General features: G+C 41.1%; 1 protein-coding gene across 1 annotated transcript; it reads left to right on the top strand.

Annotated features, from left to right (window-relative positions):
* Nucleotides 1–9,547: 9,547 nt before the first annotated feature.
* On the top strand, nucleotides 9,548–11,722 carry LOC143926866 (olfactory receptor 5AP2-like). The gene has a single exon (XM_077450906.1). The coding sequence runs from the start codon at nucleotides 9,608–9,610 to the stop codon at nucleotides 10,553–10,555; it is 948 nt and encodes a 315-aa protein (XP_077307032.1). The 5' UTR covers nucleotides 9,548–9,607; the 3' UTR covers nucleotides 10,556–11,722.
* Nucleotides 11,723–16,636: the final 4,914 nt, after the last annotated feature.

Here is a 16,636-nt window from a genome sequence, read left to right as displayed (position 1 = left end):
AATGCTCTCCTTGCCCGGTCGGTCAATTTAGGTGGATGGCCATGTCTTGGTAGGTTTGCAGTTGTGCCGTCCATTTTTGGATGATGGATTGAACAGTGGACACACCTCACTGTGTACACATAAACACTGGTTAGGCACACATTTTTAAGCCAGTGTCATTAACACAATGACAGTGCATATTTTTAGCACTGATCACTTTATTAGTGTTACTGGTTCCCACAAAGTGTAAAAAGTATCAGTTGGTGTCAGGTTCTCTGCTGTAATAATGCAGCCCCGCTATAAGTCGCTAATCGCCGACATTATAGTATAAAAAATAGATAAATAAATCCAATATATGTCCCATAGTTTGTAGACACTATAATGTTTGTGCAAACCAATCAATATATGTTTATTGGGTTTTTTATTTTTGCAAAAATATGTAGCAGAATACATATTGGCCTAAATTTATATAGACATAAAAAGTTAACATTTTTTTATTGGATGTTTTATAGCAAGAAGTAAAAAATATAGTTTTTTTTTTGTTTTCAAGAAGTTTTATTGAGGTCAATGAAATTAACATACAGACAAGGAAACAACTTCCTTCAATATAACATCAAACAGCATAGGAATGATATATAAACTCGCCAGACGTTTAAGTCACCACCCATAAAGGTAGTGTCCAGACAACGATAAGTAGCCATATATAGAAAGTGCGAGACATCTTGAAGGATATTTCCATTAATTAAAAGAAAGGGAAAATTAAATGAAAAGCAAACAAAAAAACGTAAAAGATCCAAAGAAAAGAATAAAGTACGGTCAGTCTTGAAGTCTGAACAAAAACCAAGGGTTCCATTTTGCCTCAAATGCAGGGTAGGAATCGTGTAGAGTGTGGAAAAAAAATTCTGCAATCATCATAAGATCAATGCGTGATACAACCTGAGCAAATGGGATCAAGGATGATTTCCAATTTAGAGCAATGGTCCAATGCATGGCAATACAGATTTGAATGAATTAATCTCATCATGGGTTTAGGGGTGTCAGGAAGAACCTGAAATAGGAGGCACTGCTGGTGAGATAAGGCCATAGGTCTACCTGCAATTTTGTCAATCATTTCAAGCACTTCCTTCCAGGTAGGTTGCAACTTTTCACAGTCCCAAAATGTATGTAGATATGTGCCTAATTGAGTGCAGCCTCTAAAACATCTAGAGGAGGTTTGTGGAAAAATTTTGTTGAGGCGTACGGGAGTTTAATACCAATGTGTCGTCAATTTAATGACAGTCTCTCTAATGGTTAAGGATTTTGTGCATTCGCATATGTTCTGCCAACCTTTCTCCCAGTCTAAGTCCTCCTCTCTCAGAACCAGTTCTTGTTGCCATTGAGACCTGTAATTCAATGAGGCTTTCTCATCGGTTGATTCTAAGATTTTATAGAGTCTTGAGATGAGGCCTTTTTGACGAGGGGAAGTGTGGCATAGATCTTAAAAAGATGATCTGGACTCCAACCAAGGGCCAGAATAGTGTTGTTGGAAAAAGTGGCGGATCTGTAAAAATTGGTAGAATTCCCTATCTGGTAGATGGTATCGAGATTGCAGGTCTAGGAATGTGGAGAATTTCAATCCCACCAGAAAATACTCCAGTCTGGTCAGGTTACATTCAGTTTAGACCCGGAAGGTTTTGGGGTGGTCATATGCTGGGGGGAATCTGGGATCACCAAGATATGAGGCCCCTAAAGGAGTATGGGAGATAAGGTTGTATTTACTCTTATATTGATTCCACAGTTTCAGACCTGTAGCGACAATCCGATTCTGAAGGGAGAGGTCTGGGTAAGATGATTTAGAGGACCACATCAGCCCAGGGAGGTATAAGGGAGCAATAGAATCACTCTCGAATCTGACCCAGGGGACCCTGGAATTCCTAATGTTCCACTGGGTTTGTTGTGTATATCTACTGGCTAAATAGTAAAGCCATATTTGCGGGACTCCCAACCCTCCTCTCTTTGATGAACAGTATAATACCTCTTTTGCAAATCTTGGAGACTTATCCTGCCAGATAAATCTATTGAAATGGGCTTGTATGTTAAGCACACGGGTGTAACTATAGGGGGTGCAGCAGTCGCCACCGCAACTGGGCCCTGTGCTGCAGGGGGCCCATGCAGCCCCCTCTACATATGGCCAGCAGCAGCATAGGCAGCTAGGGGTACCAGTGCACCATGCACACGGGTGGTGGAGGTGGAGGGTGACTAGCAGAGCTCCATGCTCGACTATCGCACTGGCTGCTCTTTAGTTGTGCATTCCCTGCATGACCTGTGTCCTCGGCCGGCTCCTCAGAGTACCCCTCTCCTGCTCCATGCATTGCCGCTCAGTCCGATGTCTGTTCTCCCCAGCCAGAGTCCAGCCCCCCTGAGTCCGGCCCACACTTCACTGCATACTTCTCCCGAGTAAACAAACTTTAAGCACACAGATGCAGTGCAGCCCTATGAGAGCCCCCCGGAGGACACTGCAGGCTTGTCTGCCAGCCCCCTCCTCCCCCGTCATACACAGATGATGAAAGGTCTTTCTGGGAGATATGCTGATCGCCCGTCCAGCACACTGGATGGAGCCCAGGCCAACATGGATGAGTGCGTGGCCTGCAGCTTGGTCATGGTGAGTGAGAGGACCCCATCCCCCACACACCATTACATACCCCCTCCATCTCCCCCTGGGGACAGGGGTCCCTTCTCACGTGGGGACAGGGACCCCCATCTCCCCTGGGGACAGGGACCCCTTCTCACCTGGGGGCAGTAACTTCATCTGCCCTGGAGAAAAGGACCTCATCTCTTCTGGGGACGGGGACCCCATCCTGCCTAGGGACAGTCCCCCAATGGGGCACCTAAAAATAAAAAAAAAAATAAAAAAAAACTACTGATGCCAGTGGTGGAACTAAAGGGCTCACAAAAGTTATACCTGTGACCACGCCCCCTGGAAGTTCCACCGCCGGACTCGGAGGGAAGGGCCCTGGCTGGGGTTCAGGGGGGCCCTTCGTGGTTTCTTGCATCGGGGCCCTGAAGGTTCTAGTTACACCACTGGTTAAGCAGATAAGTTTTAGCGAGTCTGACTGGAAGGGAATGGAACAGGTACAATAACCTGGGAAGGATTGTCATTTTGAGGGCTGTGATCCTGCCTATGAAAGGAATGTGGAATGGGGACCAGAGTTTGAGGGTTTTCTTCAATTTAATTATCATTGGGGCGGTAGTTGGCTTTAAAAAAGGCTAGCAAAGTCACTTGTGAGATTCATACCAAGGTATGGAATATGGGATTCAGCCCATGTGAAGGTATAATTTCCTCTAAGATGATTAAGTTTGGCAGGTAGAAATCCAATTGGGAGGGCTGTGGACTTGGAAACATTAATCGAGAGTAATCAAATAATGGGGAAAGGGGAAAGGGAAAAATTGGGACTTTAAATGAGGTCATAGCCTCCATCCCTATCAATGTAAGAGCCGGTTCACACTGCGGGCGATGCGAGGCGACACGACTCGCCTCGCCACGCTCTCGCAAGTCGCCCCCGTTCTGTACAATGGAACCGTTCTGAGAGGAGCGACTCGAGTCGCTCCGACTCAGAAAATAGGTTCCTGTACTACTTCTGGGCGACCTGGGGGCGACTTGCATTGACTTCTATACAGAAGTCATCTGCAAGTTGCCGCTGAGGTCGCGGCAGGTCGCGGCGAGGCAAGTCGGTGTCGCCTCGCATCGCCTGCAGTGTGAACCGGCCCTAAGGCAAAAATTAAAAACAAGAGCTGGGCGGGACTTTATATGAAGTACGGGGTTAAAAAGAAACAAAATGGCTATTGAAAGAATTTATTCGTTTTTTTTGTCTAGCAAAGCATGATTACATGTATTTAGAGAGGTGCGCAGACAAACATATCATTAATATCAACATTTTTACTTTATACATTCATGATGACCGTTACAAAATAGGTTATAAAAGCGCACCTCAATTGTATACATAAAACAACTAATGGTAATGATAGAATAGACAATTGATAAAGTATTGCAGCTACATGAATCTATGACTTCATGATTGTTGCATTGAATTAAATAAAATAAAATAAAATAAAAAGAGCATGATTAATACAATATTACAAAGATCAATACTGTTGGAGTTGGGGTACCAAAATACACGGCAACTAGTAGCTCTACGCGTTTTGCGGCTTACTGCCGCTCATCGGGAGCAAGCTTGTGATTGGTCTGAAAATACAGAGTAGTAATAAATTAATATTTGTAATGATGGAACAAGGGAAGGTTAAAAAACCCACCTAATGGTCACTTACACACAGCCATGCAGCCATAGGCGCGGTATCGGAAGCCACCAGGCACCCAAAGCGACGGCACGGGAGCTGAGGAGGCCCCTCCGGCGGCAATGGGGCACACAGAGTGCACACACAGGCGACCATCGGGACAAAAAGAGTCTGGAGACTCTAGCGAAATTTGACAGGGTCTACAATAAATTTGGTAGGGAGATTAGGGGAGTAGAAAGGAACATTAGGATATCGTCTGCTTACATGCAAAATGTGTAGGTTGAGGGACCTTTGGAATAGCCAGTTATATTTGGGTTCCTTAATATAGCAATAGCTAGGGGTTCCAATGCAAGGGCAAAAATCAAATGGGAAAGTGGACAGCCCTGTCTAGTGCCCCTTCCTAACTTAAAGAAGTGGGTAACAGCCAGGGATCCGGATTATTGTTTTCGGGTTTTGATAAAGGGCCTGGAAGGCTTGCAAGAATTCTCCTTGAAATCCCATGCGTCATAGGAGAGAGGAGATATAACTCCAGGATACGCTATCGAAAGCCTTTTGTATGTCTAGGCAAAGCAGGAGAAGCTTCCCAGCAGATAAGTTGACATCCTGGATGACGTCTTCCGCTAGGCGTATGTTATCCGTAATAAATCTATGGGGAATGAAACCTGATTGAAAAGGGGATATCAAGGAAGGGATTATACCTGCTAATCTGTCTGCCAGGATTCTACTAAATATTTTGAAATCATTATTTATGACAGAAATCGGCCTGTAATTCTGAGGAATTGTGTGATTTTTGTTGGGTTTAGGTATGAGGGACATATTAGCCAATAGCATCTCCTTGGGGGAAACTACCACCCTGCAACACCCACTTGAAAAGCTGAACCAGTCTAGGGGCCAAGGGAGCAGAAAATTTCTTATAATATATAGCGGAAAAGCCGTCCGGGCCAGGGGCTGAACTGACTTTTAAGGATTTAATTACGTTCAAGACTTCAGAGCTTGTGATGGGGGCGTTGAGTTTCTCAAGCTGTAGGGGAGAAAGAGTGGGTAAAGGGGATATCCTGGAACCAGGCTTCATCGTCTGAGGTGGGTTGTGATTGCTCTGGGGCCAGTAAAGTTGAATAAAAATGTTCAAAAAATGTTAGGACCTCTTTTGGATGCGAGGTGGTGAGACCTGTCTCTGTGGACAGTTTATAAACATGAGGGGGCCAGGCAGACTGATTCAACTTTCTTGAAAATAGAGTCGAGGAAGTGTTGCTGTGCAGTAGGAATTTGGCCTTAGACCATCTGAGGGCTTTTTCTACCTTAGAGGATAAGAGGGTGTCCAATTCTAAATGTTTTTGGTTAATAGAATTCTTGGTGGATTTTGAAGACAATGTGTCTGTATGTTTATATTGGAGGTCTAGTTCCCGTGTCAGGTCAAATATTTTTTTGTCTGTTAAGCTTGTTGCAGGTCAAGTAATGCCAATAAGTGTGCCTCAAAGAACCGCCTTGTGGGCTGTCCAAACAGTAGAGGAGAGGGTTTCAGGGAGATCATTAAATTTAAAATATTCCTCCAAGGCCTTTGCTACCTCCAACTCCACTGCTAGATCTGAGAGGATTGCTTCATTAAGTCTCCATGAGTGGGGTGTGGGAGCAAGTTCAATAAAATCTGTCGTAAAGGAGGTAGCATGGTGATCTGACCATAGACAAGGATGGATCGTAGCCTTCGAGGAATTAGCTAAGATTATCGGGGAGGTGTAAATATATTCCAACCTGGCGTAGCTATTATGGGGATGGGGGTAGAAGGTAAACTCCCTAATCCCCATGTTATGCGTCCTCCAGATATCCACCAGTTGGTACTTGAGGAGACCATTGGCGAGAGACCTAAGGAAGGCCTTAGTTGAAGCTGTCAGGGAGGACCTGTCGAGTGTAGAGTTGGCAACCATATTAAAGTCTCCTTCTATAATCATGTGAGGTGCTTGAAAATTGGCCAATTTGTCAAAAAATTATTTAAAGAACAGATTGAAAAACTGGATCAGGCAACAAAAAAAGAGCAAACTTGCTAACACCAATATCTGGCGTTGCAATATATATATATATATATAAAAAATGAAGGACAGGTGAAAAAAAAGAGCCCACTAGAGGTGTGGATGAAGTTTCTGCTGGGTGGGGGGCCAAAACATGGCTCTGAGGGACTGAGGCCCGAATAAATGGGTTACAAAATAAGTGCTCTAGCCGTGGGAGCATTAACTCCAGACGCGTAATGTACAGTACATTGATCAGCGGGGATGTTCGTCATTTCGGTCTCCAATTTCGTAGCGGGTCCTTCTTCAATCCTTTCTAGGTGGTGGAGTCTGCCAAATCGGTGCCGGCCTAGGGGTGGAAGGTAGTCGACAAATCACTGCAGCATCAAGGAGGCCCAACTTAACAAGGTTTCCTGACCTTCTAGTAAGGAAGAAGCAGAATATGTGGTACGGTTGTGAGGCACTAGCAATTTAAAGGGGAAACCACATCTATAACGGATATGGGCTGCCTGGAGTGCAGTGGTTATCTCTTTCAATCCTCTTCTCCTGTCTAGGGTGGTCGAAGAGATGTCGGGGTAGATTTGGATGGGGTGATCATCCAACGTGATCCTCTGTTTGTTTCAGGCTGCCCGCAGAATCTCCTCCTTAGTTAGAAAATCCTTCATACAGAGGATCACGCCACGGGGTGGCTTGTCATCGGGTGGTTTTGGACGTAAAGCTCTGTGGATATGATCACATTTAAAAGCTGCTGATTCATAATCAGGGAGAAGGGACTTGAACAGTCTAATTACTGTGGGGTTAATTCTGTTTCTGACTCAGGAATCCCTCGCAGACGTAGGTTATTACGCCTGCTTCTATTGTCGAGGTCTTCGACTTGGGCTTGTATCATGGAGAATGCTGTTGCCAATGACTCATTTTCTCTACTGTGGTCATTGTATGCTAGAGCCAAATCATCGTGCTTAGTTTCTAGTCTTTCTGTCCTCGTGCCCAAGGCTGCAATCTCCTGGGAAAGTGTATGAGAGGTCTTATGAAGTTCTGTTTGAAACGTAGTGGCCAGTCTAGCATACATAGCCTCCAGACTCGCCTCAAGGTCAGCTTTAGAAAGAGCTGCGGGGTACTCACTGTGGGAGTTTGGAGATGGAGCTGGCAGTGGCGGGGAAGTCGGGCAAGGGAGAAGGGTCTCCCCGTGACGCCATCTTGAGTCATGCTGCACTGTTCCCTCGTCCGGAGGAGATAGTGTGTAAGGGTGTTCTGGATGGTGCCCCAGGCTTTCCTTCTCCTCGACAGCATGCACTGGGTTTGTGACTCTTGAGGAGTATTAGAATCGTTGCAGATGTCGGCATGTGTGGCCCTCGGGAGGCGATAAGAGTCCCGGGTGGAGCGGAGCTACTGCTTCAAGCGTCCTTTCCTCTCAGCGCCGCCCATGCGCCCCAATATTGTTTTTTTTTTTCTAAATTGTCAGTCTTTTTTTGTTTATAACGCAAAAAAATAAGAAACTGCAGAAGTGATCAAATACCACCAAAAGAAAACTATTTGTGGGGAAAAATTACATAAATTTGTACATCATGGCATGGGCGTGCAATTTCCAGTTAAAGTAACGCAGTGCAGTATAGCAAAAAATGGCCTGGTCATGAAGGGGGGTAAATCTCCTGGAAGGCAAGTGGGTAAAGATCCTCTCCCTGCTGTACAGTAGGGCAGTGCCCAGCTCTCCATGTCTATTTTGACAATAGCTTGCCTATTAGCCATGAAAATGGGCAGAATTCAGTATCAATATAGGCCCCCTATAGAGTTGAATGGGGTTTAATGTTTCTGGTTTTATAGATCCCTATTTAAGACCCAAACTGAAGACAAATCACTATGCTATTTATGTGGTCACCAGGAGTTAACAAAGAGTTGATGGCACATAATAATAATAATAATAATAATATCAATAATGTTACATCTACTAATAAAAAATAATAATAATAAAAAATTATAATTAACATTTCCCTTACATTTTGAAGGATGTTGTAGGTTCTAGGGTGAAATGGTGGATATAAACTGTTCACCTTCTTCTGGGTTCATTACACGATTGACATGATTAGGGACCTTTTACCATTCATCTACTGAAAGTGTAATGATGTATTGCATCTTAGTTTGGTACCCCAATTGTTTAGTGAGGGATCAAACTCTCCTGAAAATAATCCACACTGCACAAAAAAATCATAGGCTGTAAACTTTTCTCTTTAAATGAAATTTATGAGTCTCGATGGAATAAACTTCCAGCAGAGGTAGTGAGACGGTCACCAGTAAATGGCTTCAAACATGCTTGGGAAAAATAGAGATCTATACTCAAACAAAAAATTATCAAACAGAACCAACCACCACCCCCCCAAAAAAAGCAAAAAAAAGCCCAAAAAACTCAAGACAAAACAAAAAATGGGCAGACTTGATGGACACATATAGGCCTACATTTATGAAGACATGTTTTGTTAATTGAATTTCTTAATTAAATTTTCTTAAATTGTCATTATTTTTTTGCTTATAGCACAAAAAATTGAAACTGCAGAGGTGATCAAATACCACCAAAAGAAAGCTCTATTTGTGGGGGAAAAAAATTATATTTTATTTGGGTTAAGTTTTGCATGAGCGTGCAATTGTTCGTAAAAATAATGCAGCGCTGTATCGCAAAACAAAAAAATGGCATGATCATGAAGGGTGGAAAAAATCGTCCGGAAGGCAAGTGGATAACAGGTGTTCTTATGTTTAAAATTGAATATTTGAGTTTTCTCAGTATTGATTTATGTACTGTGCATGACTGCGTGATGTATTGTTTTTGTGTTTTTTTTTTTATAGTTTGGTAAAATGAGGAGTATATAGGTTAGAAATGTCATTTTTTCAAAGACAATAAATCTTATCTTATGATTATACATGACTAAGTCATCAATAACATCAAACCAACGAAAGAGTAGAGATATGTTTTACACCATTACTATGCAAAACTCAAAACTAAGGCATTTTTAGTTAAATTTGTACTTTCATGTTTTATCTCTCATTTTAAAAGCTTGTTAAATTATTCTACACTACTTCATTCCATTTCTGACACTAATTAGTCCATCAGTGGCAGATGTAACAGATGTGGTCCACTGGGAAGACTTGGAAGCAGTCACTGCAAACGTTTCTAAATTTAAATTGTGAGTGAGGTGGCAGCTTTATGAAACCTATAAAAGCCCAACTTAATTCAAGAGGAAAGCAATGTGACCAATGTCACACTAATATCCACAGGGCATCTATGATTGACGCTTTTCAATTTAAAGCATTCGGATTGAATAGAAGATTTTAAGAACTGTTGATTTTGCAAGACATAAATCCAAGTCATGAGCTTGTCTCCGAAAAATATCTCTGTAACCCACTTTGTTCTGGTGGGGCTTATTGAGATTGAATCATTTCGATATGTATGTGCTCTTTTGGCTCTAGCATTATTTTCAGTCACATTGTTTATGAGTTCTATGATTGTTTATATAATCTGGACAGAAAAAAGCTTGCATGAGCCTATGTACATCTTAATATGCATCATGGTTATCAATGTGATGTTCGGGAACACATCATATTTTCCCAAGCTGGCCATTGACCTGTTGTCTGGATGCTCAACCATCTCATTCGTAGGATGTCTCTGTCAATCTTTCTGTATCGATCTTTACGGAACTTATGAAATATTTACTTTTACGATAATGGCATATGACCGATATCTGGCTGTAGGTCACCCTCTGAGATACCACACTCTGATGACCAACATTACAACTCAAACAATATCACTTGCCCTATGTGTTTTCAATGTGGTGATAGTAACTGTGAATATATTATTGACATTAAGACTAACGTTTTGTGGGGTGAATATCAACAATGTCTATTGTGAGATCATGTCTATACAACCACTTGTTTGTAACGATATAACAATTAACGTCATGTATAGAACGATTTTGACCTTGTTCATTTCGATTGGCTGCTTGCTTGTAATAATGTACTGTTACATAAGAACAGTCGTCATCTGTCTGAAACTTTCTGCAGAATCCTCTCACAAAGCTATACATACATTGATGACTCACATATTGGCCTTCTCCATCTATATTGTCACCGTCTTGTTCCTTAATTTCAGGTACAGTCTAAGCACAGGTTCTATATCAACCAAGGTTGACATTATCATACCTTTGATTGGTTCCAGCATAGCTACTTCTGCAAACCCTCTAATTTATGGGATAAGGACCAAAGCTCTTAGAGAAAAAATTGTATGTAACCTACATAATTGGCATACCAAAAGAATATGATTTCTTATTTTTTCAGAAGCAAATTTACCATTATAGAGATGTATTATTTTTCTAAATTTCTTTTGGCCTTTTGGGGATTTTGTAGGAAACAGGACATTTTCCATCAGGATTTCCGACACACAAAATTTGAGATCTGGATCTCAAATTTTATAACAACAAAATCCGTTGTTGGAAATTCCAATCGTGTGTATACAATTCGGAAGCACAAAGTTCTACGCATGCTCGGAATCAAGCAGAAGAGCCGCACTGGCTATTGAACTTCAATTTTCTTGGCTTGTCGTACGTAACCGCGTTCTTGATGTTTGGAATTTCTGGCAACATTGTGTGACCGTGTGTATGCAAGACAAGTTTGAGCCAACATCCGTCGAAAAAAATCCCATGGATTTTGTTGTCGGAATGTCCGATCGTGTGTACCCAGCATAATTGTACTCTATGCATGGACTGTACTGTCTGAGTCATTTGATGCTTGAATGACATGTTTGTTATTTAATAAAAACCCCTTTGAAGTGGTTTCCAAGCTGCGGGTAGATGTGACCCTATGCTTGCCTTTATCTGGCCCTTGGGGCACTATTCCAACAACTGACATCAATGATGGGACACCACACCATTCCTTCCACTGACACCATTAATGGCACTATTCTTCTCATTGATACCAAGAATGGGGCCTTCTTCCTCCCATTATAAACATTTATGGAGCATTGTTTATGCCAACCAATGCCAAGACAATTTTTACTCTGACTGGCCACTGCCCCCCCCCCCCCCCCCCCATGAAGCCTAAAGGTCAGAAAAATGGCCCTTTGCTTAGAAAGTATGGAGACCCTTGCTGTTAGGGAAAGCCATCCCTGGCATTAAATGTAACCATAGCAGCAGAACAAACACAAATAACAATGTGTGAACACAGATAAACAGTAAACAGTTTAAATAAAGTAATTAAAGGAAAGGGCTGGCATCAGTTCCCTCATATTTCACCTAGGCAGGCAAGGTTTAGTGTTCTTGAACTGTACATTCTCTGTAGGAGGATCAAGAGTGCTTGGACTACAAGTCCCTCAGTAGGATGGTCCATTCCAAGGCTCCTTCAGCTAAAATATCCTCATTGTTGTCCATCTTAGCAGAAGGGTGGACATGCAGAGACGGGTGCGACCGAGAACAAGTCAACACTGAACACACATGGGTAAATTATGTTACAATGCAACTATTTGCGAGGTCTATCTGGTTCCTTGGACACAGGTGCTTTCTGCTGCAAGTGGGCACACAAATATTTGGCAAGGGGGTGTCATCACTCTGTAGCGATCTCCCAAAAAAGAGGTGGTGAGTGACTGCTTGAGTGGAAAGTGATGGTTACTCTACATTTAGTTACTCCCAATTAAGTCAATTAAGACTTTCACTAGGTGAACATGTGAGTGAAAAAGAGAGTTAAGCCCGGAGAACATGCTTTTGTAAATAGCCCCTACCCATTCACGAAAAAAGTGTCAAAATGTAAAAACCACAATAGACAGTTTTTGATCATTATTTTATTTAAAAAGACAAAAAAAAGTGTCCCGCGATGTCCATCCACTGTTCATCATGCCACCTGACTGACCTAAAAAATTGAAAAAATTAACCAAGCTCTGCCTCGATGAGAGGTCTCCCGCCGACAGCTGTCTCTTTTTTTCTGTCTTTTTTAATAAAAGAATTGTCAAACTGTCACTTAAGGTTTTTACATTTTGACCCTTTTGTGGTGAATGGGTAGGGGTGCTATGTACCCAATACCTATTCACATGGGGGCAGGGATCTGGTGGTAGCTCGCTCACCCCCCCTATCCTGACCTCCCAGGCTGCTCAGATATTGGTCCGGGTATGGATTTTGGGGGGACCCAACACCATTTAAAAGAAAAAATTGGTGTGGAGTTTCCCTTAAAATCTATGCTAGATCCATAGGGCATGGTATGAATTTTGGGGGGAGACCCCACGCCAAAATGTTTCTTAATTTGGTGCATAGAGAGATTTCACATTTAGTTGACAAATTTCATGATTTACCTAGTACACAAAATAATTAATAGAGACCTAAAAATGGAGCATTGGAGCAGGGATTTTTTTTCTTCCCCCCTCCCCCCATTACACTTTCTACTCAAGGAAAACCAAATACCTTTGTATGCAACTAGATTTAATACAGATTTGAAATAAATAAACAATTTGAATTAAACAAATGAAATAAACAAATAAAAAAAAAAATCTGTTTGTAAACCAATATAAGCACTGCAAACAAAGATTCTGGCCTCATCTGGCCAAATAACTGACACAAATGCAGGCCTTTATATAACCTAGCTAGGACTGCTAGCACAGCTACACCCACCCAGTAGAGCAGTAGTCATCAACCCTGTCCTTGGGGCCCACTAACAGGCCAGGATTTATGTACTACCTTGGGGAGATGCAGACTACTACAATCACTGAGGAGCAAATGATATCACCTGTGATGTATTTCTGTTATCTTGCAAACCTGGCCTGTTAGTGGGCCCTGAGGACAGGGTTGATGACCACTGCAGTAGAGGACACACTCAATGTTGATTCTGTCTCTTCATGTAGGCCTCAAGTGCTCACACCTGTTCATCAGGAACACAAATCTTTACAAATTAAAGAATGCATCAGCATATATATATATCTGTGCAGGGTAACCCTAAAAATAACAAATGTCCAAGGCTCTGGCCATGATCATTGATTCAAAAAATCTTCAAATTAAACTTGTATGTTGTTGGGCATGTGGAGGGTACAAAACAGGAAAAGACAACTTTGTGAGGGCTACTTCACATAAATTGGTGACTAAGTGCATTCATTCATCATCAGCATACAAGTCTAAGCCCTTGTACACACGGTCGGAGAATCCGTCGGAATGTGTCCTATCGGACCGTGTCTTCGGATAATCCGACTGTGTGTGGTATGCATCGGACTGATTCCGTTGGAATATCCGTCGGACCCAATTTTCCAACATGTTGGAAATATTTCCCGACCAACTGGGCCTGTCGAACATACTCCGATCATGTGTAGCGAATTTTGATTGGACCAAGTGCCACGCATGCTCAGATCAAATTCCTACATCAAAGCTATTGGCTATTAGCCTGAATGTAGTCCCATCGTAACGAAATTATGTCATCACGTTCTGAATGATCGGATTTTTCGACAACTTAGTCCGACCGTGTGTATGCAACAGTTTCGGACAAGATCCGACAGACAAAATCCGACGGAGAAAATCTGACGGATTTGGTTGTTGAAATCTCCGACCGTGTGTACAGGGGCTTATACATCCATATCTGGCCCAAAACACCACAGTTCTAGATCTGGTGCAAACCCACACTTGCTTGATTTATAATGCTATTTCTTGGGGTTCCATTATGGGAAACCCATCAAAAATGTAATCACTGGTGAAAAAGAAACGTTAACACCACAAAAGAGGAAAAACATACAGATCTCTATCCAGTTAGCAGAACTGGGATTCGAATGATCAACCTCAGTGCTGCAAGGCAGAAGTGCTAACCAGTTAGCCACTGTGCTGCCACATGGATGGTGTATGGCAGATTACTGTCAGCACGCTGCTAGAGAAACAGCTGTAATTTTGTTGGTGTTTGCTTGATAAGAGGCTGCAACTGGTGCTGGTGGGGAAATGTTAAGGCTGATTATTGTCCTTGCCCATGGTAAACATATGGCATGATTGGCAATGGTGGTGGAAACCCCCTAAACATAAATGCACATAAATACTGCACTACTTTGGACATATACTGTACCTATAGGTGGTGGAATGACATCAGTCAGGAGTTATGTTACTTAATTTATTCTGCAATATTTGGTGGCTCTTGGTGTTTGAGTGTAGAATAGTGATGTCACTCTCTGAATTTTGGGAATTACATTTTGGTTTCCGATGTTGGTACACATATCACATTTTTGGGGGAAAAATTATGATCATTTGCAAATACAAAACAACACACAAAATTGTGACTCATTTAAAATTTGCATCATCAATGGTATTGTTTTTTGGTCTGTAAAGACACCTGTGGGAGTTTTGGAAATGATTTTTGTGAGATGGACAGCAACAGGTGAGAGAGACAGAGAAATATATATTATACCAAAACATGAAAACATCACACATTACTAGTATTCTTAAAAACAAAAAATATGAAGAAGAAGCAACATTGTTGCAAGGACAATTTATTTTAGAGAAATAAACAGTTCATCTCAAAAGTAAAATTTATTTTTTGGGGAAGTAACAACTGTACCATCACAATCAATAGTTAAAACTTGCATTTGGCTACATAACTCTAATTTTCACATTCGCAAACGCTTTTTAGCAAATCGCTAATTTGTGAATTTACTATAGTTTTTGGTGAAAATTAATGGAAGTTAAGAGTATTTTGCATGCCTGAGCATGCTCATATGTGCTGGTACATAGTTGTAGAAATAGGGGGAATTTGTCTCTTCTCAGACTTTCAATGATATTTCAGTTTATACATCACTTTTTTCCAGCATTTTAAAAGCAGATTATCTTTAAACAATATACCACATGTTTAAGAACCATTTAGGCTATCATATCATACTCTAAACATTATTTCCTTCCTGATCCCCTGAGAGACAATCAGATAGTCCCTAGATCAACTTTACCTATAAATGTTAGTACCCAGTTATATTATGTACATTTAGGAAATAATCCAGGCCTTTTTTAAAGCAATCTACTGAGCTGGCCAGAACCACCTCTGGAGAGATTCTATTCATCAATTTTACAGCTCTTACTGTGAAGAAACCTTTCCATATTTGGAGATGAAATCTCTTTACTTCTAGATGTAAAGAGTGCTCCCTTAAAGTGAATAAATCCACACTAAGTTCACTATATGGACCACTTATGTATTTGTACATGTTGATCATATCTCAGATTAATCTCCTCTTCTCATCAGAGAACAAATTAAATTCCTCTAACCTTTCCTCATAGCTTAGCTCCTCCATGCGTCTTATCAGTTTGGTTGCCCTTCTCTGCACTTTCTCCAGTTCCCAAAATCCTTCTGAGAACCGATGCCCAAAACTGAACTGCATATTCCAGATGTGGTCTTACTAATGATTTGTACAGGGGCAAAATGATCTCTCTGGGGGGTCATTTACTATAGTGATGTGCGCTAATTAGCACTATTTACCGCTAATTAGTGCCAATTGTGGTAAATAGCACTAATCCGGTATTCACTATAGAGCTGGTGCAAAAATACTCTCAAAACCAAATTTACTATAGCTCCCAGAAAACAAATAGCACCCAGACCCTTAATCTTGTTAGGAACATGACTATTGCACATGGAAATAAGGTTTAAAGCATGATATAATCGCCTAAATGGTACTGAAATATGCAGTATATTGTTTAAAGATAATATGCTTTTAATCTGTGTGAAAGAATGATTTCTACACTGAAATATCTTTAAAAGTCTGAGATGAGATATATTCCCCATCTCTTTACAACTATGTGCCAGCACAACTGAGCATGCTCAGACCTACAAACTATTCTAATTTTAACTTCCATGGCTTTTTTAAGAAAAAAATTATAGTAAATACCAAAATGAGCGCTGGGCTAAAGAGCATTTTTTGGGAGTGAAAATAGTTACGTAGCCCAATGCAAGTTTCAGCCATTGATTCTAATGGTACAATTGTAACTTCCCAAATAAATCCTTTTCATGTTGAGATGAAATGTATCGTTCTTTCAAAGAAATTGTCCTTGCAACAACGTTGCTTTTTTTTGTCATCTATTTTGTTTTTAAGAATGTTAGAATGTGGAATGTGGAATGTTTTGCTAAAATATATTTTTCTCTGTCACTTTCTCTTTACAAACCACAAACAATACCATTGCTGATGTAAATTTAAAGTTACAATTTTGTGTGTTTTATTTACAAATGATCATAGTTTGAGCATAAACAATGTGACCAACATCAGAAATTTAAATGGCATTCCCAAAATTCAGAGGGTAACATCACTATTCTACATTCACACACCAAAAAACACCAAATATCACAGAATAAATCAAGATGAATAACTCCTGACTAATGTAATTCCACCACAATATGTTCAAAGAAATACAGTATTT

The sequence above is a fragment of the Lithobates pipiens genome, unplaced genomic scaffold (assembly GCF_037356315.1).
Source record: "Lithobates pipiens isolate NorthernLeopardFrog02 unplaced genomic scaffold, aLitPip1_a1.2 Scaffold_23, whole genome shotgun sequence".
NCBI classification, from domain to species: domain Eukaryota; kingdom Metazoa; phylum Chordata; class Amphibia; order Anura; family Ranidae; genus Lithobates; species Lithobates pipiens.
Note: the sequence above shows the minus strand (reverse complement) of the source record. Positions and strands in the feature narration are given on the sequence as shown.

Bases quoted from the DNA above. Each gene is read 5' to 3' on its own strand.
- LOC143926866 (XM_077450906.1), top strand. From the start codon at position 9,608: ATGAGCTTGTCTCCGAAAAATATCTCTGTAACCCACTTTGTTCTGGTG.